Source organism: Leptonychotes weddellii, chromosome 14, assembly GCF_054177405.1.
Source record: "Leptonychotes weddellii isolate Sample4059 chromosome 14, ASM5417740v2, whole genome shotgun sequence".
Lineage (NCBI taxonomy): Eukaryota > Metazoa > Chordata > Mammalia > Carnivora > Phocidae > Leptonychotes > Leptonychotes weddellii.
Window position 1 is genome coordinate 804,211 of NC_138382.1, and position 26,950 is coordinate 831,160.

General features: G+C 42.4%; 1 protein-coding gene and 1 long non-coding RNA gene across 6 annotated transcripts in view; both read left to right on the forward strand.

The window, feature by feature from the left end:
• The window catches only part of WNK2 (WNK lysine deficient protein kinase 2), a 93,656-nt gene that overhangs the window by 54,191 nt on the left and 12,515 nt on the right, over positions 1-26,950 (forward strand). For all 5 annotated transcript variants that reach the window (XM_081802711.1, XM_081802712.1, XM_081802710.1 and 2 more), the window contains 2 exons: positions 24,108-24,874; positions 25,149-25,218. In XM_081802711.1, the coding sequence (XP_081658837.1) occupies positions 24,108-24,874; positions 25,149-25,218 (837 nt within the window). The remainder of the gene's footprint in view (positions 1-24,107; positions 24,875-25,148; positions 25,219-26,950) is intronic.
• On the forward strand, positions 7-18,009 carry LOC145716951 (uncharacterized). Its single transcript, XR_014139890.1, has 2 exons — positions 7-16,885; positions 16,933-18,009. It is a non-coding gene; the product is annotated as an uncharacterized LOC145716951 (long non-coding RNA).

Here is a 26,950-nt window from a genome sequence, read left to right on the forward strand (position 1 = left end):
TAAAGAAAAAGCATGAAGATATACCATGCAAACACCAATCAAAAGATCATTGGCATGACTATTTAATATCCTACAAAATAGATTTTAGAGCAAAGAAGATTACCAGGAATAAAAAATAGCAACAAAAACAACATTACAACCTAGAAAAAAACGGATAAATTCCTAGAACACCTAACCTTCCAAGACTGAATCACAAAGAAATAGAAAATCTGAATAGACTGACTACAAGTAATGAAATTGAATCAGTAATTTAAAAAGTCTGCCCAAAAACAAAAGTCCAGGATCAGAAAGCTTCAGGTGAATTCTACCAAACATTTATTTTATTTTATTTATTTTTCTCATAAGGGAAATTTAAGTTTTTTATTAAGAAAATAAAAACAAACTACAACAAAACGTCTGCAGCTGAAGTTTTTTTTTTTTTATTTAAAGATTTTTATTTATTTATTTAACAGAGATAGCACAAGCAGGCAGAGTGGCAGACAGAGGGAGAGCGAGAAGCAGGCTCTCCGCTGAGCAGGGAGCCCAATGCGGGGCTCGATCCCAGGACCCTGGGATCATGACCTGAGCCGAAGGCAGACGCTTAACGACTGAGCCACCCAGGCGCCCCTGCAGCTGAAGTTTTATATAGAGAGCAGTTTATAGCAAGAAATACTTATAAAACAACAAAAATTTCAATTCAATTATTTATACTTCTACCTTAAGAAACCAGGGAAAGTACATCTGAAACTAATTAATACTTTATGTCAACAACATTGGAATCAGAATAACTTTTTTTTGAGTGATATTCAAATTTTTAATTTTAATTTTTAAAATTTTTATTTTAATCATCTGGGGCTCATCACAAGTACCCTCCTTAATCCCCATCACTGATTTCACCCATCCCCCACTCACCTCCCCTGTGATCCCTGAGTTTGTTTTCTGTAGTTAAGAGTCTGTTTCTTGGTTTGCCTTTCTCTTTTTCCCTTTGCTCATTTTTTTCTTGAATTCCATATATGAGTGGGATCATATGGTATTTGTCTTTCTCTTACTGAATTATTTCACTTAGTGTTATGCTCTCTAGCTCTATCCATGTTACTGTGAATGGCAAGATTTCATTCTTTTTTATGGCTGAATAATATTCCATTATATATATGTGTACACCCTACATTTTCTTTATCCATTCATCAACTGGTGGATACTTGGGCCAATTCCATAATTTGGCTATTATAAATACTGCTGCTATAAATGTCAGAGTACATATATCCTTTTGAATTAGTGTTTTTATATTTCTTTGGATAAATACCCAGTAGTGCAATTGCTGGATCATAGGGTAGTTCTATTTTTTAACTTTTTGAGGAACCTCCATACTGTTTTCCAAAGTGGCTGCACCAGTTTTTATTCCCACCATTAGTGCACAAGGGTTCCTTTTTCTCCACATCCTCGCTGTTGCAACACTTGTTTCTTTTGTTGTTGATATTAGCCATTTGACAGGTATGCGGTGATATCTCCTTGTAGTTCTGATTTGTATTGCCCTGATGATGAGTGGTGTTGGGCATCTTTTCATGTGTCTGTTGACCACCTGTATGTTGTCTTTGGAGAAATGTTTATGTCTTCTGCCAATTTTTAATTAGCTTATTTCTTTTTTGGGTGTTGATTTTATAAGTTCTTTATATATTTTGGGTACTAACCCTTTATCAGATGTGTCATTTGCAAATACCTTCTCCCATTCCATAGGTTGCCTTTTTTAGTTTTGTTTCCTTTGCTGTGCAGAAGCTTTTTATTTTGATGAAGTTCCAATAGTTTATTTTTGCTTTTGTTTCCCTTACCTCAGGAGATGTGTCTAGAAAAATGTTGCTATGGCTGATGTCAGAGAACATACTGCCTGTGCTCCCTTCTAGGATTTTTATGGTTTCAGGTCTCACATTTAGGTCTTTCATCCATTTTTAATTTATTTTTGTGTATGGTCCAGAAGAAAATGGTCCAGTTACCTTGTTTTCATGTAGCTGTCCAGTTTTCCCAGCACAGTTTGTTGAAGAGACTGTCATTTTCCCATTGGATATTCTTTCCTGTTCTGTCAAAGATTAATTGACCTTATAATTGTGGGTTTATTTCTGGGTTTTCTGTTCTGTTCCTATTGATCTATGTGTCTGTTTTGGTGCCAATATCATACTGTTGTGATTATTACAACTGTGTAATATAACTTGAAGTCTGGAATTGTGATGCCTCCAGCTTTTCTTTTTCAAGACTGCTTTGGCTTGGGACTTCTGTGGTTCCCTTACAAATTTTAGGATTGTTTGTTCTGGTTCTGTGAAAAATGCTGTTGGTATTTTGATAAGGATTGCATTAAATGTGTAGATTGCTTTGGGTGGTATGGACATTTTAAATATTCTTCCAATCCATGAGCACAGAATGTGTTTACATTTCTTTGTGTCCTCTTCAGTTTCCTTCATCAGTGTTTTATAGTTTGCAGGGTATAGGTCTTTCACCTCTTTGGTTAGGTTTATTCCTAGGTATCATTATTTTTGTTGCAGTTGTAAATGGGATTGATCCCTTTGTCTCTTTCTGCTGCTTCATTATTGGTGTATAGAAATGAAACAGATTTCTGTATGTTGATTTTGTATCCTGTGACTTTACTGAATTTGTGTATCAGTTCTAGCAATATTTTGGTGGAGTCTTTCAGGTTTTCTATAGAGTATCTTGTCATCTGCGGATAGTGAAAGTTTGACTTCTTCCTTGCTGATTTGGATACCTTTTATTTCTTTTTCTTGTCTGATTGCTGTGGTTAGGACTCCCATTACTATGATGAGTAAAAGTGGTGACATTAGACATCCTTATCTTATTCCTGACCTTAGGGGAAAAGCTTTCAGTTTTTCTCTATTGAGGATGATGTTAGCTGTAGATTTTTCTTTTTTTTAAAGATTTATTTATTTATTTATTTTAGAGAGGGGAGGAGGAGCAGGGGGAAAGAGAGAATCTCAATCAGATTCCTGCTGAGTGCAGAGTGCGATGTAGGGCTCGATCTCACGACCTTGAGATCATGACCTGAGCCAAAACCAGGAGTCAGAAGCTTAACCAACTGAACCACCCAGGCGCCCTAGCTGTAGATTTTTCATGTATGGTCTTTATTATGTTGAGGTATGTTCCCTCCAAACCTACTTTGTTGAAGGTTTTTATCATGAATGGATGTTGTGCTTTGTCTCATGCTTTTTCGGCATCTACTAAAATGATCGTACGGTTCTTATTCTTTCTTTTACTGATGTGTGATGTATCATGTTGATTGATTTCCCAATATTGAACCAACTTGCAGCCCAGGAATAAATCCCACTTGATCATGGTGAATGAGTTTTTTAAAAATGTATTGTTGGATTCAGTTTGCTAGTATTTTGTTGAGGATTTTTGGATCTGTGTTCATCAGGGATATTGGCCTGTAGTTCTTTTTTAGTGTTGCCTTTTTCTGGCTTTGGTATAATGGATATGCTGGCCTCATAGATTGAATTTTGAAGTTTCCCTTCCTCTTCTATTTTTTGGAATAGTTTGAATAGTTTGAGAAGAATAGGTATTAACTCTTCTTTAAATGGTAAAATTCACCTGTGCAGGCATCTGGTCCTGGACTTTTGTTGTTGGGACTTGTGTTTGTTGGGAGTTTTTTGATTACTGATTGAATTTCTTTGCTGGTAATCCATCTGTTAAAATTTTCTATTTCTTCCTGATTCAGTTTTGGGAGGTTATTTTTCTAGGAATTTATCCATTTCTTCTAGGTTGTCCAATTTGTTGACATATAGTTTTTCATAGTATTCTTTTATAATTGTTTGTATTTATTTCTGTGGTGTTGGTTGTTATTTCTCTTGTCTCATTTTGATTTTATTTATTTGAGTCCTTTTTTTCTTACTGATTTTTTTCAAAGAACAGGACCTGGTTTCATTGATCTGTTCTACTGTTTTTTTTAGTTTCTATATCATTTATTTCTGCTCTAATCGTTATATTTCCTCCCTTTTGCTGGTTTTAGGTTTCGTTTGTTTGTTTTCTGGCTCCTTTAAGTGTATGGTTAGGTTGTTTATTTGAGAATTTTCTTCTTGAGGTAGGCTTGTATTGCTACATACGTCCCTCTTAGAACCACTTTTTCTACATCTGAAAGGTTTTGGACTGTTGTGTTTTCATTGTCATTTGTTTTCATGTGCTTTAAAAATTTCCTCTTCTATTTCCTGTTTGACCCATTCATTATTCAGTAGCATGTTATTTAACCTCCATGTTTTTGTGGTCTTTCTGGGTTTTTTTCTTGTGGTTGACTTCTAGTTTCATACTGTTGTAGTCAGAAAAAGTGCATGGTATGACTGATCTTTTTTAATTTCTTGAGGCTTGTTTTGTGGCCTAATATGTGATGTATTCTGGAGAATGTTCCATGTGCACTTGAAAAGAATATGTATTCTGTTTTAGGATGGAATGTTTTGTATACATCTGTTATGTCCATTTTGTCCAGTATGTCACTCAAAGCCAGTGTTTCCTTCTTGACTTTTCTGTTTTGATGATCGGTCCATTGATATAAGTGGGGTGTTAAAGTCCCCTACTATTATTGTAGTATTATCAGTGAGTTCCTTTATGCTTGTTATTAACTGTTTTATGTATTTGGGTGCTCCTATGTTGGATGCATAAATATTTACAATTGTTGTGTCTTCTTGTTGGATTGTCCCCCTTATTATTATATAGCATCCCTCTTTGTTTCTTGTTGCAGTCTTCATTTTAAAGTCTATTTTGTTCAAGATAAGTATTGCTGCTCCAGCTTTCTTTTGACATCCGTTAGGAGGATAAATGTTTCTCCATCCCCTCATTTTCAATCTGCAGGTGTCTTTAGGTCTGAAATGAGCCTTTTGTAGGCAGTATATAGATGGGTCTTTTTTTTTTTTCATCCATTCTGTCACCTTTTGTCTGTAGTGTGCCCTGTGATGTAGTGTCTTCTGTTCCCCAGGGTCTGGCACTTCAGGGAGTGTCTCCAATGTGTGTTTTGTGGGCTATGCTGTTGTGTCCTGGCTGCTTTATTTTTCAGGCCAGTCAACTTCAGAGGCTCTCTTTGTCTGCTGTGGGCAGTGTTTGGTCCCTGGCCTGAATGTGGCGCATTTTAACTAGATGTGCTCTTGTCTGCTTGTGAAATGAGACTTGCCACCACTGTTGCCAGAATAGAGGCCCTGCAAAACTCCCAAGTTGGGAGATGTGGTGTGGGCAGTGGTTTAGGCCAATCTTCTGGGGGAAGGAGTCCGCTGTACTGGGACTGAGACAGGTGTAACTGGGAAGTGCATTTTTTCTGGAGCATGGTCTGGAGTGGGGCTTGGTGTAAGCAAGTTAGGTAGTGAGTGTTGAGCTGCGCTGGTTCCTGCAGGTGGCCCTATGCTTACACTGAGGGGCAGGGGAGGGAAATGGTGCTGGAGAGTTCCTTTGTTCCTAGAGTGGTCTCTCTGTGAATGATGTGTCTTTGGGATATTCTCTGAGATGAGCACACAGCCTCCCCACTGTGTGCCTGGGCACTGTTCAGATCCCTGTTTCCACACTGTGTCTGTGAGTTGTTTGCCTGTCTTTTCTCAGAGCAGTGCAGTACCCTCTGGGCTCTATCCCAGCCAAGCCCACTGACTTTTAAAACAACGGGCTTTAAGCCCCACTGGTCACAAGAACTCATGAAATTTTACCGCTCTCACTTTCCAAGCCAATTGCTATGGGGATTGTTTTCCTCATGTGCTCCCCTTTATGTTAGTCTGTCTCACCCATCTGTGCAACCATGGCTCCTTCCCCACCACTGCAGCCCCTGTCTGTTTCTCTCCTAAGTCCCTCCTCTGTGCTTCCTACCTCTTCGTGTGGCCTTTTCTCTACCTTTAATTGTGGTATTTGTTCTGCCAGTCTTCAGACAGATTTCTGGGGTATTTAGGATGATTTCATAACTAGTTGTATTTGTGGGATTAGGTGAGCCTAGGGGCCTCCTACTCCACTGCCATCTTCCCATCTTGAATTCTACCAAACATTTAAAAAAAGTTAGTACCTGTCCTTTTCAAACTGTTCCAAAAAGTCGAAGAGGAATGAATGCATCAAAACTGTTGCTGTGAGGCCAGCATTACCCTGACACCAAACCAGACAAAGACACTAACAACAACAACAAAATTACAAATCGGTATCCTTGATGCACATAGATGCAGAAAGTCTCAACAAAATATTAGCAAATTGAATTCAACAATACATTAAAAGAACCATTCACCACAATCAAGTGGGATTTATACCAGGGATGTAAGAATGGTTCCACACTTATGCTACATTAACGAAAGAAAGGATAATTATATCAGTAGATGCAGAAAAATAATTTGACAAAATTCAGTATCCTATTTTTTTTAAGTTTAAGATTTTATTTATTTGAGAGAGAGAGAGCATGACAGGAGAGGGTCAGAGGGAGAAGCAGACTCCCTGCTGAGCAAGGAGCCCGATGTGGGACTTGATCCTGGGACTCCGGGATTATGACCTGAGCCGAAGGCAGTTGCTTAAACAACTGAGCCACCCAGGCGCCCCTCAGTATCCATTTATGATAAAAACTCTAAACAAAGTGGGTGTAGAAGAAATGTACCTCAACAGATTAAAGGCCATATATGACAACTGACAGGTAATGTCATACTCAATGGTGAAAAGGTGAACGCTTTTTGTCTAAGATCAAGAATAAGACAAAGATGTCCACTCTCATCACTTTTATTTAACATAGTGTTAGAAATCATAGTCACAGCAATTAGGCAAGAAAAAGAAATAAAAGGCACCCAAATTAGAAAGGAAGAAGTAGAATTATCACTATAAGCAGATGACATGATGTCATATATAGAAAACTATAAAGACTCCACCAAAAAAACTATTATAACTGATATAAGCATACCTCATTTTATTGTGTGCTTTACTGCACTTCACAGATACTGTATTTCTTTGCAGATTGAAGGATTTTGGCAATTCTATGTAAAGGAAGTCTTTTGATGACATTTTCCTAATGATATTTGCTCACTTTGTGTCTCTGTGTCACATTTTGGTAATTCTTGCAATATTTCAAAGTTGTTCATTATTATTGTATTTGAATTACTGCATTCTCATAAAATTTGAATGGATGAAGAGTTGCTTTTTATGGATGAGCAAAGAAAAGAAAGTGGTTTCTTGAGGTAGAATGTACTCTTGGTGAAAATGCTGTGAAGATTGTTGAAAGACAACAAAGGATTTAGAATTTTATATAAACTTAGTTGACAAAGCAGTGGCAGCGTTTGAGAGGATTGACTCCAATTTTGAAAGAAGTTTAGTGGTATCAAGCAGCATTGCATGCTACAGAGAAATTGTTCCTGAAAGGAAGAGTCAATGTGGCAAACTTCATTGTATTATTTTAAGAAAATGCCACAACCCCCCCTATTTTCAGCACCATCACCCTGTTCAGGCAGCAGCCATCAACATGAAGGCAAGACCAGAAGTATGATTTTGACTCTCTGGTAACTCAGATGATGGTTAGCATTTTTTAGAAATAAAGTATTTTTATTTGAGAGAGTGAGCTGGGGCAGAGGGTGGGGGACATGGAGAGGGCGAGAGAGAATCTTAAGCAGGCCCCACACCCAGTGCAAAGCCCAGCTCAGGGCTCAATCTCACGACCCGAAGATCATGGCCTGAGCTGAAATCAAGATACACTTAACCGACTGAGCCACCCACACTGCCCAGAAATAAAGTATTTTTAAGTTAAGGTATATACAGTGCTTTAAAAAAAAAAAAAATATATATATATATATCATTATTGCACACTTAACAGACTATAGTGTAAACATAACTTTTATATGCATTGGGAAACCAAAAAATTCATTTGACTCACTTTATTGCAATATTCATTTTATTGCAGTAGTCTGAAACTAAACCCACAATATCTCCAAGTTATGCCTGAAATGAGTTCAGTAAAGTTGCAGGAAACAAAATTAACGTACATAACTCAGTTGCATTTCTATACATTAGTAATGAATTATCAGAAATTGAGAAAACAATCCCATTTACAATTGCATCATGAAGAATGAAATACCTAGGGGTGCCTGGGTGGCTCAGTCATTAAACATCTGCCTTCGGCTTGGGTCATGATCTCAGGGTCCTGGGATCGAGCCCCGCGTTGGGCTCCCTGCTCAGCAGGAAGCCTGCTTCTCCCTCTCCCGCTCCTGCTGCTTGTGTTCCCTCTCCCGCTGTGTCTCTCTCTGTCAAATAAATAAAATCTTTAAAAAAAAGAGGAAGAATGAAATACCTAGGAATAAATTTAACCAAGAAAGGGAAAGATCTGTACTCTGAGAACTATGACATTGATGAAAGAAATTGATAATTCAAATAAACAGAAAGATATTCCTTGTTTATGGATTGGAAGAATTAATACTGTTAAAATGTCCATAGTGTGCAAAGCAATCTACAGATTCAATGCAGTCCTCAAAGTACCAATAGCATTTTTCACAGAACTGGAACAGAGTCCTAAAATTTGTGGAACCACAAAAGACTCTAAATAGCCAAAAGACCCCAGAGAAGGAAGAACAAAGGTTGGAGGTATCATGCTCCCTGATTTCAAGCTATATTACAAAGCCATAGTAATCAGGGGCGCCTGGGTGGCTCAGTCGGTTAAGCATCTGCCTTTGGCTGAGGTCATGATCTCAGGGTCCTGGGATCGAGCCCTGTGTTGGGCTCCCTGCTCAGCGGGGAGTCTGCTTATCCCTCTTCCTCTGACCCTCCTCCCTGCTCGTGCTCGCTCTCTCTGTCTCAAATAAATAAATAAAATCTTAAAAAAAACTAAACAATAGTAATAAAAAAAAGTATGGTACTGGCTTGAAAACAGACACAGATCAATGGAATAGAATAGAGAGCCCAGAAATCCATGCATATGTGGTCAATTCTGTGACAAAGGAGGCAAGAATATACAGTGGGGAAAAAGAATGTCACTTCAACAAATGGTGTTGGAAAAATTGGACAGCTCTGTGCAAAAGAATTAAACTGGACCATTATCTTAGTCATATACAAAAATATATTCAAATGGCTTAAAGACTTGGATTAAAGCTCCTAGAGGAAAACAGACCATAAGCTGTTTGACATTGGTCTTAACAGTATTTTTTTGGACCACTCTCCTTAGGCAAGGGCAACAAAAACTAAAATAAACAAATGGGATTACATCAAACTAAAGAGCTTTTGTACAGTAAAGGAAATTATCAAGAAAATGAAAAGCAACATTTTGAGAGAAAATGGGAGAAGATATTTGTAAACCATATATCTGATAAGGGGTTAATATCTAAAATATATAAAGAACTTATACAAGTTAATATTAAAAAAAAAAAATGGGCAGAAGACTTGAACAGACATTTCTCCAAAGAAGACATCCAGATGGCCAAAAGACACATGAAAAGATGATCAACATCATTAATCCGCAGAGAACTACAAATCAAAACCACAAGGAGGTATCACCTCACACCTGTCAGAATGGCTAGAATAAAAAAGACAAGAAATAACAAGTGTTGGTGAGGATGTGGAGAAAAGGGAACTGTTGTGTACTGTTGATGGGAATAACTGGTGCAGCCACTACAGAAAACAGTATGGAGGTTCCTCAAAAAATTAAAAATTAGAACTGCCATATGACCTAGCAATTCCATTTCTGGGTATTTATCCAAAGAAAATGAAAACACCAATTTGAAGGGATACATGCACTTCTGTGGTCATTGCAGTATTATTCACAATAGACAAGATATGGAAGCAACCTAAGTATCCATCAGTAGATGAATGGATAAAGAAGATGTGAGATACACACACACACACACACAGGAATATTAGCCATAAAAAAGAATGAAAGCTTGCAATTTGCAACAACAAAGATGGACCTAGAGGATATTATGCTAAGTGAAATAAGTCAGAGACAAATCCCATATTATTTTACTTATATTTGATATCTAAAAACGAACAAAAAAGAAATGGACAAATAAGACAAAACAGGAACAGACTCATAGATAAAGGAAACAAGCTTTCTTTACCAGAGAAGGGAGGGGCTGGGGGATAAGTGAAGTATGTGAAGGGGATTAATTGGTACAGACTTCCCGTTTTAAATAAATAAGTCATAGGGATGTACAGTATAAGGAATATAGTCAATATTTTAAGAATTGTGATAAGTGGTAACTATCCTTATGGGGTCATTTTGTAATGTATATAAATATTGAATCAGTATGATGGGCATCTGCAACTAATGGGATATTGTATGTCAGTTATGCTTCAGTTTAAAGGAAAAAAAAATTACATAGTCCTAAAAGGGTCAATTTATCAAGATGACATAACAGTTCTAAATATGAATGCACCTAACAGCAGAGCTTTAACAATGGAACTTCAACAACAGAAGTCATTTTCTTTGGATAAATACCCAGAAATGGAATTGCTAGGTCATATGGCAGTTCTGATTTTTAATTTTTTGAGGAACCTCCATACTGTTTTCTGTATTTTTCCTTTCTTTAGAAAGGAGACATAGACAAATCTACAATTATAGTGGAGACTTTAACACTCTTCTCTCAGTAGTAAGTAAATATGTAAGTCAAAGAAGAAATCTCAAGGAAAATTAGAAACATTTTGAAATGAACAAGAATGAAAATGCAACATATTAAAATTTGTGGAACGCAGCCAATGCAGTAGAGAAAATTTTATAGCACTACATGGTTAGATGAAAAAGGAAGTCTCAATTCAATAACCCAAGCGTCCATCTTAAGAAATTTTTAAAAACTAGGAAAAAATAAATCCAAAGCAAGCAGAATGAAGGGAATAAAGAGCAGAAATCAATGAAATTTGAAATAGAAAAGACAACAGACAAAACCAATGAAACCAAAAAAAAGCTGGTTGTTTGAAGAAAATCACTAATTATGATGAATCTCTGAGTACTTATATTAGGAATAAAAGCGATATCACCACAGACCCTGCATAAAAGAATAATAATCATGGAATCATAGTCATGGAATACTATGAACAAACCTACCCACATGAATTTAACAACTTAGATGAAATGGACTAATTCCACAAAAGCTACAACCTGCTAAAACTCATCCAAGAAGGAATAGTTAACCTGAATGCTCCTGTATCAGTTAAAAAGATTGAATTTATAGTGAAAAATCTCCCAAAAAAGTATGTGTATTGTTGTCTCTAGAATGATCCTGTGGGAATTATAAAATAGTAGATCACTCACACACTCGTGGTGGGGTGTAGTGGGGAAGAATTCTTAAAACACAAAAGATAAGGAAGGAGAGAAAAAGTAACATCGAACATGCATGACAGATAGAAAATCATTAGTAAGATGGTAGTTTTTACCCAAATAGATCAGTAATTAAATATAAATGGAATAAATATCAAAGATTGCCAAATGTGAAAAAAGAGAACAAACCAATAACAAACTAAGACCCAAGAATACAAAAAGGTAACATAAAGAAATGGAAAAAGCACGGCATGCAAATACTAAAGAAAGCTAGTGTAGCTCTTTTTGTATCAGACAAAATAGGCTTTAAGGCAGACATAATGGTGAAAAGTTCAGCTCTCCAGGAAGAAAGAATAATTCCATATTTGTGTGTCTTTAATAACATAGCCTCCACACATATAAAGCAAAAACTGACAGAAGTGAATGAAGAAGTAGAGCTGCAATTGTTATGCGAGTTTTAGCCTTTAGAACACAACGACAAAAATCAATAAGGATATAATGGATTTTAACAATAGAATTAACAATATTGGTCTGTATGTAGAACACCCAGTGGCCGAAGAATACACATTTGTTTTTAAGTCCACATAGAGTATTTTTAAATTAGCTATATGCAGGACACAAAGCAAATCTCAATAAATTCCAAAGGATTAAAATCATTCAGTGCATGTTCTCCAACTACATTTGGACAGAAGCTGGAATTCAAAAACGAGATCCCTAAAAAGTCTCTTTATATTTTTCAGTTAAGAATTGTGCTTATATATATATATATAAAGAAAATGCACTTATAAATATCCCATGAAGCAAAGAAGAAATTATAATGGAAATTAAAAAAATACTCTGGTTAAGGACATGAAAATCATGCAAATAAAAATATTACATATCAAAACTTGGGCATGCAGCTAAAGCTATAATTTTGCAGGAATGCATATATTAGAAAGGAGAAAGGGCTAAAAATAATGTCCGATACAAAAAGAAAAACCCAAATAAAGAGGAAATACAACAGATAAGAGTACAAATTAATAAAATATAAAACAAACATACAAAAGAGTGTTAACAAAGCTTGAAATTGGCTCTTTGAAATGTCTAATAAAATTGGTGTGCCCCTGATGAGACTGACTATAGAAAAGACAAAGCACAATCTCAGGAATTGCTGTAGTCTAACACTGAGAAAAAAAGGAAAATATATTATGTGTAACTGCATGCCAATAAATTTCAAAACATGGATGATGTCTTGGAGAAATATAACTTACCAAACTTACGTAAGAAGATACAGAAACTCTGAAAAGTGCTATAAATATTTTTTTAAAAATCAGTAATTAAAAACCCTCTCACACTTGTCCTTTGTGGTGGCAAGATTTCTGGAAGAGCTCAGTGTGTTGTCTTCCAGGGTAAAATACAGGCAGAAAAGAGAATTATTTCTGTTCAGAAAGATTCTGAAGTTCTGGGCCAGAGTCCACTCTGCAGAACTAGGAGTCCTGTCTCTGAAGCAATTATGTGGACAGGTGGCTGAATGCACAGACAGGTGCAATCCCTGGAGCTGGAAATAGGGACAGTTGTTCCCTGCCACATGAGGGAGGGGTGGATGCTGCATTGTCTCAGCCAACAAATGTTCATCAGAGTGAAATGGATGAACTCAGCCAGATGTTGGAAAATAGGTGATAGCTGTTGAAAAAAAGGGAAAGGACAAATGGAATTCATGTAAGGAGTAGAGAACTCTGCTCAGATTAAAACCACAGAGAGAGAAACAGGCCCCTCCAAGGATAACTGGAAGGAGTGATGTCAGCAGGATGCAGCATAGGAGGTACCAGCCTTCATACCCCCATACAAACACTAAGACATCTATCCATTAATGGAAACAGCCTTGGGAGGGCTCAAGTGTCCAGTTAAGAACCTTTGGCAACATAGTGGAGCAAAAATGCTACTGCATAGAAAGGATCGCTGGGGAGACAGGCTTATGTGAGACATCAGGAAATGGCTAGGATCAAAGAATAAGGTGGGGCTGTCTGAGTCCCATGGTGGGTGCCATCATGGGCCCCAGTGGCATGCTCTGGGGAGGACCTTGGAAGACCTTGGTAGCCCCTGTGGCCGCCTGGGCTCCCCACAGCTTTCACAGCAGAGGACTCATATGCTAGTTGGCAGACCCCAGTGGCCTGCTTCACAAAAGACATACTTTTTGCCACGGGCATAACCAACGGCCATTGCTACCATAGACCCCCTAGGGAAGGAGATGCTGCTGCACCCTCTTTCCAGAAGGATCTGCTCTCTTGTGCAGTCTCCTCAGATCAGGACTGCCTGCTGCCTCCCCAGCCCTGTGCAGATCCCAGGCCCCTGGCTGCTCTGGGTGCACCGGTGCTTCAGACTTCAGCTCTATGGCAACTCCACACTCATGCACCCGAGGCACTGGGGCCATCATCACTGTGGGCTAGGCAGCGCTCCGGAACCTGGAGCCATCATCCCACTGTGAGTGCCTGCACTCCAGACCCCTGTTCAGTATCTGGGCCATAGGCACCTGCACATCAGACACCAGTGCCGCCACTCTATGAGGGTGCCCACCAGCTGGACCCACCCCCCGGGAGGGATCACCTTAACTGCAACATCCCATGGCAGAAAAAGGTCAGGAGGTACCCAGCAGCCTTCACCATCGAAGACCCCAACAGCCCGCACGGCCACTGCAGCCACCTGCAGTTTAGTTCAGGGTCCCTGCCACCTGTGCTGACGCTCACCTTGGCTGATAGATCTGCACAGAGACTACACTGCTGGGCCTGTCCTGTAGCTGGAACCACCACAGCTGGTATCCTGCACCTACTCACAGGTGGTCTTCCCCAACCAAAACCCATCTGTAAAGGCTACAAGAGATGACTGTGTTCATCAAATGCAAAGTTAGCAACACAAGGCTACAAGAAACAAAAAAGCAGGGAAACATGACACCACCAGAGGAACACAATACTTTTCCTGTAACGGACCCCAGAGATTGACGATGTATGAACTGTCAAAGGATTCAGACTTACTATTTTAAGGCAGTTTGGTGAGCTACAAGAAAACTGTGAAAATAAAAGGAAACCTTGTCTAGAATGGAGTTCAGAGGCTGGCAGGGGGAGCTCTCACACCAAGCACTGGTTGTCAATTACAGATCCAATAGGAAGAGAAGGACCTCACATGTGGATGCTACTTTGCTACTCCCGCAGGAGGGAGGAAGTTTTCTTCCATCCCCGCAACAGCCCAGTCAATGAGAGGCAGTCACAGCTCAGCTAGTGAGAAGCCACTATACTTCCAACTCCCAGTTCGCTCCAATAGGCTTTTAGTTTACAACAGCCCCTCCCTACACCCCCTTTCCTCTCTAAAAGAGCCTCTTCTCCTTTTGTTCTCCCAACTTGCCTATGCTTTTGTCATAGCTTGCTTGTGCCAGATTGCAATTCTCTCTTATTCCCAAATAAACCCATATTTGCTGGTAAAATAACTGACAGTTTTATGTTTTTAAATATATTTTTAAAATATTTTTTTAAAGATTTTATTTATTTGACAGAGAGAGACAAAGCAAGGGAAGGGACACAAGCAGGGGGAGTGGGAGAGGGAGAAGCAGGCTTCCCGCTGAGCAGGGAGCCCGATGCGGGGCTCGATCCCAGGGCCCTGGGATCATGACCTGAGCCGAAGGCAGACGCCTAGTGACTGAGCCACCCAGGTGCTCTGACAGATTTATTTTTAAGGTTAACAGACTACGTGTAAAGAACTCAACAAAATCAGGAAAAAAGTATGTGAAGAAAATGAGAAGTTCAGTAGAGAAACAGAAGTCATGAAAAGAACCAAATAAATATTGGAGCTGAAGAATACAATGAATGAAATGAAAAAAATGCAATAGACAGCGTGGATATCAAACTTGATCAAGCAGAAGAAAGAATTTGTGAACATCAGGACAGGTCATTTGAAATTATATAGTCATAGGAGAAAAAAGAAAGAAGAATGAAAAAAAAAGTGAAGAAAGCCTATGTGAATTACGGGGCACCATCAAGCAACTAATATTTGCATTGTGGGAGTCCCAGAAGAAAAGAGAAAGAAAGGGCAGAAAGCTTATTTAAGAAAATTCCCAAATCTAGAAGGAGATATGTACATCCAGGCACTTGAATCTCACAGGACCCCAAACAGATTTGACCCAAATTCACCAAGACACATTAAACTATCAAAAATCAAGACAGTGATAATTTTGAACACAGCAAGACATGGGAAGAAACCCACTTCATTTCAAACAAGTGAATACCTGCAAGGCTTTCAGCAGATTTCACAGCAGAAACCTTGTAGGCCAGGAGAGAATGGAATGACATATTTGAAGTGCTGAAAGTAAAAAACTGACAACTAAGAATACTGGCAAAGCTGTCATTCAGGAATGAAGGAGAAATAAAGACTTTCTCAGACAAAAGCTGAGGGAGTTCACCACTATACCTGCCTTAGAAGAAATGCTAAGGAAAGTTCTTCAGGCTGAAGTAAAAGGATGCTAATTAGTAATGTGAAAACACATGAAAGTATAAAACTTACTGGTAAAAGCACATACTCATTCAGAATATGATGGCTGTGTCTAAATCACTTAAATCTAGTATAAATGTTAAAAGACAGAAGTATTAAAAAAACTATAGTTACAATAATTTTAATGGATACAAAATATAAAAAAGATGTACATTGTGTTATCAAAACATAAAAACGTGTGTGGGGGAAGTATAAGTGTAGAGTTTCAGTATGCAATTGAAGTTATCAGCTTAAAATGAACTGTTATAACTATATTTTTATTTATTTATTTATTTACTTATTATTTTTTTAAAGGTTTTATTTATTTATTTGACAGAGAGAGACACAGTGAGAGAGGGAACACAAGAAGGGGGAGTGGGAGAGGGAGAAGCAGGCCTCCCGCCGAGGAGGGAGCCCAATGTGGGACTCGACCCCAGGACCCTGGGATCATGACCCGAGCCGAAGGCAGATGCCTAACGACTGAGCCACCCAGGCGCCCATAACTATGTTTTTAAAGTAAGGCTCATAGTTATCACAAATAGCTCTAATATACAAAATAAAGAGAAAGGAAACAAAGCATAACACTACAAAAAATCATCAAATCACAAAGGAAGACAGCAAGAGAGGAAGAAAGGAATAAAGGAACTATAAAACTGCCAGAAAACAATAAGATGGCAATAGTAAGTCCTTACTTATCAATAATTACTTTATATGTAAATGGATTAAGTTCACCAATTAAAAGATATAGACAGTATAGACTTAAATACCTCACTTTCAACAATGGATAGATCAGAAAGTCAATAAGGAAATATTGACTGGAATGGCATTTTATTATAAATGGACTTAACAGGCATGTACAGAATACCTCCTTCCCACCTCAAACAGTAGCAGAATACACAATCTTAACGAACATGGAAAATTCTCCAGGATAGATCATTTGTTAGATCATGAAATTGGTCTTAACAAATGTAAAAGGATTGAAATCACATTGTTGTCTTTTTTGACTATATGGTATGAAACTAGAAATCAGTGACAGGAGGGAGGCAGGAGAATGCACAAATACATGGAAACTATAAAACATAGTTCTGAATAAACAGTGGGTCAAAGAAGAAGTGAAAAGGGAAATAATAAAATACTTTGAGACAAATGAAAATACCAAAACTTATGAGATGTGCCAAAAGCAGTTTTTTGGTTTTTGTTTTTTGTTTTTTTTGAGATGTGCCAAAAGCAGTTTTAAGAGGAAAGTTTATAGTGATAAAAGTCTACATTAAGAAACAAGAAAATCTAACTTCACACCTCCAAGAACTGGAAAAAGAAAAGCAATCCAAGCGCAAAGTTTGCAGAAGGAAGGAAACAACAAAGATAAGTGCAGAAATAGTGGGCCAGAAAAACAATACAAAACATAAATGAAATGAAGAGCAAGCTTTTTTGAAAATGTAAACAAAATTGGGGCGCCTGGGTGGCTCAGTCGGTTAAGCGTCTGCCTTCGGCTCAGGTCATGATCCCAGGGTCCTGGGATTGAGCCCTGCGTTGGGCTCCCTGCTCAGTGGGGAGCCTGTTTCTCCCCCTCCCTCTGCCTGCCTCTCTGCCTACTTGTGCTCTCTCTCTCTCTGTCAAATAAATAAATAAAATCTTAAAAAAAAAAAAGTAAACAAAATTGACAGACCTTTAGCTAGACTAAGAAAAAAAGGACTCAAAATCAGAACTGAAAGAGGAGATTTCACAACTGATTCCATAGTAATACAAAGAATCATGAGAAACTACCATGAACAGTTAGGCTAACATATTGGATAACCTAGGAAAAATGGATAAATTTCTACACTTACACACAAAGCCTATGAAGATTGAATCATGAAAAAAATAGAAAATCTGAATGGATCTATAACTGTAAGGACATTAAATCAGTAATCAGAAATCTCCCAACAAATAAAAGTCCAGACCACTGGTGAATTCTTCCAAACATCTTTTTAAGATTTTATTTATTTATTTTGAGAGAAGGGAGAGCACGAGTTGGAGGGGGAGAGGGTGAAAGAGAATCTGAAGCAGACTCTGCACTGAGTGTAGAGAGCCTAACGCAGGGCTTGATTCCACGACCCTAAGACCACGACCTGAGCTGAAATCAAGAGTCAGACTCCCAGGGCGCCTGGTGGCTCAATTGGTTAAGCATCTGCCTTCGGTTCAGGTCATGATCCCAGGGTGCTGGGATTGAGCCCCGCATCGGGCTCCCTGCTCAGTGAGGAGTCTGTTTGTCCTCCCCCAACCCCGACTCGTGCTCTCTCACTCTCTCAAATAAATAAATAAAATCTTTAAAAAAAGGGCGCCTGGGTGGCTCAGTTGGTTAAGCGACTGCCTTCAGCTCAGGTCATGATCCTGGAGTCCCAGGATCGAGTCCCGCATCGGGCTCCCTGCTCGGTGGGGAGTCTGCTTCTCCCTCTGACCTTCCTCCTTCTCATGCTCTCTGTCTCTCATTCTCTCTCTCTCAAATAAATAAATAAATAAATAATCTTAAAAAAAAAAAAATCTTTAAAAAAAAATAAGAGATTAATGTATGGTCAACTAATCTATGACAAGGGTGCCAAGTATACACAAGGGGAAAGGATAGTCTTTTCAATAAATGGTTCTGGGAAACCTGGTTATCTACATATAGAAGAATGAAATTGGACCCTCATCTTACACCACTTACAGAAATCCACTTAAAATGGATTAAAGACCTGATATCATAAAACTCCTAGAAGAAAACAGGAAAAAAATCATTGACAATGAATATGACACTAAAACCACAAGCAACAACGGGGCGCCTGAGTGGCTCAGTCGTTAAGCGTCTGCCTTCGGCTCAGGTCATGGTCCCGGGGTCCTGGGATCGAGCCCCGCATCGGGCTCTTTGCTCCGCGGGAAGCCTGCTTCTCCCTCTCCCACTCCCCCTTCTTGTGTTCCCTCTCTCGCTGTCTCTCTCTCTCTCTCTGTCAAATAAATAAAATCTTAAAAAAAAAAAAAAAAACACAAGCAACAAAAGCAAAAATTGTTAAAAAATGTAACTGGGATTACATCAAACTAAAAAGCTTTTGTACAGCAAAAGAAAGTGAGAAGGCATCCTACAGAATGAGAAAATATTTACAAATCATGTATCTGATAAGGGGCAGTATCTAAAGTAAGGAACTCACACAACTCAATAGCAAAAACAAAAGACCCCTCAAATAATCCAATTTAAAATATGTAAAGAATCTGAATAGATGTATTTCCAGGGAAGTCATAGAAATTGCCAAGAGATATATGAACAGGTACTCAACACCACTAATCATCAGGGAAATGCAAATCAAAACCACAACGAGATATTGCCTCACACCTGTCAGGATGGCTGTTTTCAAAAAGACAATAGATAACAATTGTTGGCAAGGACATGGGGAGAAAGGGAAACCTTGTATATTGCTGGTGGGAATACACACTGGTAAAGCCATTATAGAAAATTGTGTGGAAGTTACTCAAAAAAATAGAACTACCATATGATCCTGCAATCCCACTTCTGGGTATAGATCTGAAGAAATGAAGTCACTATTTTGAAGAGATATCTGTACCCCCATGTTCCTTGCAACATTATTCACAATAGCCAAGATATGGAAACAAGCTAAGTGTTAACACTTGAATGAATAAAGAAAATGTGGTAAATATATACAGTGGAATACTATTGAGCCATAAAAACAAGGAGATCTTGCCGTTTGTGACAACATGAATGAACGTGGAGGTCATCATGCTAAGTGAAATAAGCCAGAGGGAGAAAGACAAATACTCTATGATGTCTGGGGAAAAAAAAAAAAAAGTTCATAGAACCAGAGAGGGAAATGGTAGCTGCCAGAGGCACAGATTAAAGGAGAAGCATGTGATCATCTCAGTAGATGGAAGAAGGCATTTCATAAGATTCAAAGTCTATTAATGCCTTTGGATAATAGGAAGATAGCCTTTGGATAATAGGAAGATAGGTTAAAAGTGAATTAGTTTAATTTGACAAAGAATATCTATTTAAAAAGCAACAGCAAGTATTTCTTTTTTTTTTTTTTAAAGATTTTATTTATTTGAGAGAGAGAGAATGAGAGACAGAGAGCATGAGAGGCAGGAGGGTCAGAGGGAGAAGCAGACTCCCTGCCGAGCAGGGAGCCCGATGCGGGACTCAATCCTGGGACTCCAGGATCATGACCTGGGCCGAAGGCAGTCGCTTAACCAACTGAGCCACCCAGGCGCCCAACAGCAAGTATTTCTAATAGTGATGTGTTGAATGTTTTCTTTTTGAGATGGAGAACAACAGAATACCAATTATCCCCACTTATTTCCAGTATCTACTGGAGGGCTTAGTGCAATGTGGGGTAAGACATCAGGAAGGAAAAGAAGGAGAAGCATGGAGTGAGGGTGAGGAAGAGGAGAAGGGGAAAAAGAAATAATAAAAAGAGAGAAAGGAAAGCAGCAGGATTGAAGAAGTGTGCCTCGTATGGTAAAATCGGAATTTCTGCAGATGGGACCCAGTGTTGTCATCTTTTGCTCCTCCAAGTGAGTTCAATCTGCAGTCAAATTTAAGAGCTAGTTCCCTGTCCACTTTTTGTAAATATTTTTGGAGGTGTTACGGTAATAGTACAGTAGCTTTATTTTTTCATTTGAAGAAAATTCATTCCTCTCAAAACAAGGTTTCCCAAAGTAAATTTTGGCTTTTTTGAGTTGGTACCAACTTAAGGTAGGCTTCCATAATAGATGCTCAGAGCTGAATGATTATTCTGATTTTTCAATGTCATTCCATATGGGTGTTTTGTAAAAGGTGATGTTTCTTTTAACATTATTACCTTTTATTCAACATTTGAACAGAACAATATGATCTTTTACGAAGAAGCCCTTGATATGAAATTATTGTTTGGGGCCAAATTATAATTCTTTCCAAGGAATGTGTGCTAAAACTTGGTTCCCATTTTGAGGTGTAAATTATTGTGTAATAGTATTTGTGGTAATAATAATATTTTTTTTAGCCTGTGTTTAATGGCACTTAATTATTACTTTAAAAAGATGTCAGGATTTGAAAGGAAGAAATAAATTATTATTTATTGACAAAGTGACTATATGGCACATATGTGGAAATTAAAACTTACAAATTAAAATTGAGTTTAGTGAGTTAGCTAAATAAAAGTTATTTTTCTATACCAGCAATAGTTAGAAAGTGAAATTTAGAAAAATTCCCATTTGTGCTAACATAATAATACCAAACATCAAATAGAGATGGATCTAACAAAAAATAAGTCCATTATACTCCAAACCTTTAAACATTGAGAGAAACTTAAAAAGAAATGAATGAAAAGATACATACCATGTTCATGGATTAGAAGACTCAATATTGTAAACACATTACTTCTCCCCAAATGGATTTGTAGATTCAGTGTTGTCCCAGTTAAAATTGGAACAATATTTTATGGGCATTGACAAGCTGATTATATAGTATTTGTGGAAACGCAAAGGCCAGGAAAAACCAAGATACTCTCTTAGAGGAAGGAAATGGTTCTGTCGAGTGTCAGGACTAATTATGTAAACCCACGACTATGGAAACACTGTGGCACTGGAAGAGGAGTACACTGAGCAATGGAGTAAAAGCATCTAGAGGCACGACCGCTCGACTGACAAGAGCGGCCTGACTCCTGGGCCGTGAGGACAGGGTGGTCTTGAAAACAAAAAAGAGAGAGTTGGGGGTCCTGGGTGGCACAGTCGGATAAGGTTGTGAGCTCAGGGTCCTGGGATCCAGCCCCGAGGTGGGCTCTGTGCCTAGTGGGGAGTCTGCTAGTCCCTCTCCCTCTGCCCTTCCCCCCCACGCATGCTCTGTCTCTATCTAAAAAAAACTCTTTAAAAACAAAACAAAGAGGGGCGCCTGGGTGGCTCAGTCGTTAAGCGTCTGCCTTCGGCTCAGGTCATGATCCCAGGGTCCTGGGATCGAGCCCCGCATCGGGCTCCCTGCTCGGCGGGGAGCCTGCTTCTTCTTCTCCCACTCCCCCTGCTTGTGTTCCCTCTCTCGCTGTGTCTCTCTCTGTCAAATAAATAAAATCTTTAAAAAAACAAAACAAAACAAAGAGTTGGGACTATGGGCTCTCCACACTGGGAGAATAATCCTTGCTTCTAACCTCATACTGTAAAACTCATTACAAGTGGATTGTGACTCTCAACGTACAAGTAACCTAGAACATCTTCACAAAAAGTGCTAAAGGAAAGACTGGCTAAAAGTTGGTTACATTTGATTACATTAAAATGAGTAAGTATTGTTCACTAAAAGACTAATTGAGCAAATAGGTATGGTAAAATTGCAGTGTGAGAGAAGATATTTACAATACGTGTAAGCAACAAAATGTTCTTATCCCGCACACATACAGAACTCCTGTCCATCAAAAAGGAAAGCATGACACCTCTACGGAAAGACAGACAAGGGACGTGGACAGGTATGGTGTGAAAACAGGTATCCAGATTAACCCAAGAGGTGCTTAGTTTAATTTGTTCCCAGGGAGATGCAAACGAAAAGCACAGAGATAGCACTGAGTGCCTGTCAGGACGGCTAATATAAAAAACAGAAGAAGATAGGTATTGGTGAGGATGTGGAGAAAGCGGAGCCCTCGTGCGCTCTTGGTGGGAATGCAAGCTGGTGCTGCCACTCTGGAGAACCGTATGGAGGTTCCTCAGAAAGTTAAAAAGAGCTACCCTCTGATCCAGTGATCCCTCTGGGTGCCTAGCCACAGGACATGAAATCGGTATCCCAGAGATCTGCACCCTCACGTCCACTGTGGCACTATTCACATTAGCCGAGATACGGAAACGGCCTAAATGTTCCATGGACGGATGAATGAAATGTGGCAGCTACTTACAAGGACATAGTGTTCATCCTTGAAAAAGAAAATCCTGCCGTTTGGGAACAACCTGGACGAACCTTGAGGACATTATGCTAAGTGAGATCAGTCGGTCACAAAAAGACAAACACTGCTGACGCTGACAGGGCCCCCAAGAGTCCTGGAACTCATGGGAGCGGAGCGGAGCGAAGGGCGGGGGTGCCGTTCGAGGGATGGAGTTTCAGTTGTGCGGGGTGGATGAGGTGTCAAGACTGGCCGCGCAGCCCCGAGCCTGCAGACACCAGCACTGCATTGTACACCTAAAATTTTGCTGAGAGGGTTGATCGTGTGTTGAGTGTTCCACCACAATAAAACAAACAGCGAAATCACGTTAGGCGCTGTTACGCTGCCCAGGATGACGTGGGGGAGCGGGAGCACAGGGGCTGCTCTGGGGGCGGCTCGGGCACCCCCTCCTGTAGGCTGCAGCCCCCCGACCCAGCAGCCCCGTGTGGGCTGTATGCCCAGCACATGAGCCCAGGCAGACTCACACATGTGTGTCACTCGTGTCCCAGACGGGCAGCAAGCAGGTCACACTAGCAGCTCAATGGCTCGAAGTCGTGGGAGCATCAGGGAGTGAAACTATGCGGACGCGCCTCCCGGATACGGTGGCGAGAGAGAAGCCAGACAGGAAAGAAGGAACATGGGCCTGTGGACACGGTATTCAAAATCAGGGAGAACTGAGCCGTGGTGTTTAGAGCACATGTTTACATGGCGATGCTGTAAAGAAAACCAGATGTGGAGTTCTGTGACCTGCTCGGGGAGGGGCAATGTGAGTCCGGGGGCGGGGGATCCCGGCGCTCTCCCTCCCCACTTGATCTCTGTAAGCTTCTCATTTTTGTTTTATGCAGTTTTAAGTGAAGTAGGTTCAAAGGACAAGTCAGTTCGGGAGACAGGACCTCCTGCGTCCTCTGGATGTTCCAGGCGCGGGGAGGTCCTGGGCAGGAGGCCGCTGAGCCGTGTTCCATCGCCCGGGTCTCAGGGTTCCTCCCGATGATCCCTTCCCAGCCCCTGGTAGGGCGCTGGTGGTGTGTGCTTCTGACCTCGCCGAAGCCTGTTCGTGGGACGTTGCTGCTCACTCGGGGGCGGGGGAGGGTGTGGGCCTCACTGGGCAGACACCTTGCTTCGATAAGTTCATTTTATGGCGCTGTGGGATGGGCCAGTGGAAAGGATAGCAGGGCCGCGGTTCATGTAGCTCCCCTAGCAGGTGGGGGCTCGGAGGAGCGGGTTATGCCTGATGGCCAAGTGCTGCAGGAAGAGCGAAGGGAAGGGAGTGGGCATGCCTCTGCTGAGGGGACAGTGGTGGGACGGAGGCCTGAAGAGAGAAGCCAGGCTGCTGCAGGACCTCGGAAGGCATCTCAGGCAGGGGCAGCCCATGTGTGAAGCTGGTGCACTGGAGAGAAGGACGGAAGGCCAGTGTGCGGGGCCTGCAGGTCGTAGAAGGCATCTTTCTGGCCAGAGACGTGCCAGGTAAATAGGACCACAGTAGGCTGGTGCAGAGGCGTTTCTCCTGTTTCTTCTAGATGCCGCGCCCTGTAAAGACCAGCTGTCCTTGAAGGACAAATCCAGTTTCCCAGCCAGTCCGCAGCCTCTGAGCCAAGCAGGCCCCAGGGACATCCCTGGTGGTGCCCCAGCCCCTTTGGCGCCATCCTCCCCTCCTGTGACTGCTCTGCCCCAGGACACGGCTGCACCAGCTGCCAGCCCCAAGCCAGAGCCAGCAATGGGGACTGCTGTGCAGGCAGGGGGTCCAGGGACCTCTCAGGGGACGGCCAGTGAGCGCGAGACTCCTCAGCCACTGGCAGAGACTCAAGACACCCAGCTTGCTGCACACCCTCTGGGTGCAGGCGCAGGGCCTTGTGCCCCACCTCTGGAGGCCCCCCGTTACCCCACAGGTTTGGGAGAGCCCACCTCAGCCAGGGAGGCCACTGCCCAGGGCGAGCCGTTGCGGGCTCCGGCCCCTGCACCCAGTGCCCCCAGTGGGACCCCTCAGCCTGCCCTGGGCCAGCCCCTGCCCCCACTCCCCCCTGCGGTGGGGGCCATCAGCTTGGCCACCCCCCAGATCCCCAGCCCCCCCCTGGGGCCCACCATTCCCCCCCAGCCGCCCTCAGCCTTGGAGTCAGATGGGGAGGGGCCGCCCCCCAGGGTGGGCTTTGTGGACAGCACCATCAAGAGCCTGGACGAGAAGCTCCGAACTCTGCTTTACCAGGAGCACATGCCCACCTCCTCAGCCTTGGCTGGGACCCCCGTGGAGGCGGGGGACCGAGACTTGGCCCTGGAGCCCCAGCCTGTGGTGAGTCCTGGTCCCACCGGGGTGGCGGGCTCCCTAGGCATGCAGAGCTGCCGCTCTTGGCCCTGACTGTCCCGTTCTCAGAGGCCCACCCCGTGCGTGTTGCCAGAGTGGCTCATTTGGGGAACTGGGATGTGTGTGCAGGGTTGGGACCTGGCCTGGATGGGGTCTGCTTGGGGCGGCCCGGGGAGGAGCCCGGCTTCCATACAGGAGATCCGCTGGTTAGCTGCAGAGCTCAGCAGGCGAGACTCATGGCTCTTTCTGTTTCTTCCTCCAGCTGGGAAAGTCAGAAACAGCTCCGGGGCTGGGGGCTGCGCTGGACCAGGCTGGGTCCTCGCCAGTGACAGGTAATGAGCCCCAGGTCACCCGTCAGAACCCCAGTGCTCACGAGGTGCTACCAGTCTTCCTGCATCTGCATCCTTCATCCCCATAGCATCTTGGGTGGGACTCAGACATAGCAGGAGCCCATCATGAGGTGTAGGTTAAAGCCCACTGTGTCTCCTTACAAACCGTGACATGCTCATGCCCCAAGGTGAGAAAGTTCTCTGTAGAAGTGGGTGAAAGCCCGGATGGCTGGGTGTCGGGCTGTGACTAGGGCTGTCAGCAGCCATGCTCTCAAAGCGCTCTGGCAGGTACCCCCTAGCCCCTGTTCTTGAGAAGGTTACAAGGCGTTGAAGGCCGTTTTGGTAGAGCGCAGGGCTGGGGCTGGGGGCTTCCCGCAGGTCTGTGGAAACGGTCAGGCTGGGGCCATCGAGTTCCTGAATCGGGGCTTTCTCTGAGGGTCCCCTCTCTGTGGGAACACCTGTGTCTCAGCCCAGGGGCGCTGGTCTGATCTTCTAAGGTGTGGGGTTTCTTCTTGGCCTGCAATTCCTCGGGAGATCAGCAAGGCAGGGATCCAGCTGACCTCGTGAGAGGCCCCTGGGTGTGTGTCCGAGGCAGATGAGGCCCGTGTGCATGAGGGGAGCGGCCTGCGGGATCTGGTCAGACCCCTGGATGCCGCATGCTTGGGTGGCACACCGTAGAGGGAGGGGGACAGCCGGCAGTGAGTGGGGTTGGAAGCTGTGTGCCGTTTCCCTGGGGAAGTGAGGGTTGGGTGGTAAAGCAGGAACGTGCTGGAAGGTACGAGGAGTGCCTGCTTCATCTTCTGACTTCGGTGCTCGAGACACGCACTCTGGGCCCCTCCTGCGGCACCGGGAGGCTGGTGCTGTAGCCACTCCCAAATGCACTCCTCCCGGAGGGCCGGAATGTGGGCAGCTCAAGGAAGCAGATTCTAGTTTGGAAAAGGTAAACGTTCCTGGAGGTTGGAGCTGTCCAGAAAGAGAGGGAGTGTAGTTGACCGTGAGCCCCCCATCCCTGGAGCTGTACAAAGACAGGTTGGCTGGTTCCCACTGCCGGGAGTAGGTAAGGATGGGCGTCAGGCATTGCCTGTGGGTGAGGGGTGTATGCCACTGGGTCTGGGTCTCCCCCGGAGTCTGCGCAGGGACAGCCCCAAACCTTGCCGGAGGCTGTCACCCCTGCTCCAAGCATGTCCGTCTGGCCGCGGGCTGACGCGCAGCCCCTGCCTGCCTGTGGCTGTCGTTTGCTGTGTGCGGGTCTCAGCTCACCCAGTCCCCCACACGTCAGCTCCTTCTGCTCTGTCACCCAGCAGTCCTGGGAAAGGGGGTCAGAAATACCCCGCCGTGTCTGCACTCTGTGGATGGGGAGACAGAGACAGCCTCAGGTGACAGGGTCCTTCCCCAGACACGGGAGCAGCAGGGTCAGGGACTGGTGCTGTTGATGCAGGGCCTCCTGAGACCCTTTTATCAGCAGAGGTGTCATGTCAGGGAGGCCTTCGGGTGTAGAGAGGACAGGCGAGACGGGGCGGAGACGTCAGGTGTGTAGGGATGACCTGTGACGCAGATTGACGCCATCAGGGGCTAGAAGGCGCAGGTGGGACAGGCGATGCCATCAGATGTGTAGAGGGCAGGGTAGTGGCCGAGGTTCTTGAGCAGGTGCCTCCGGGGACCTGAGTGGTGATAGGCTGAACCCTCCTTTCCCCAAGTTATTGAGGTCTCCTAAGAAAAAAGGGGGGTAGGACAT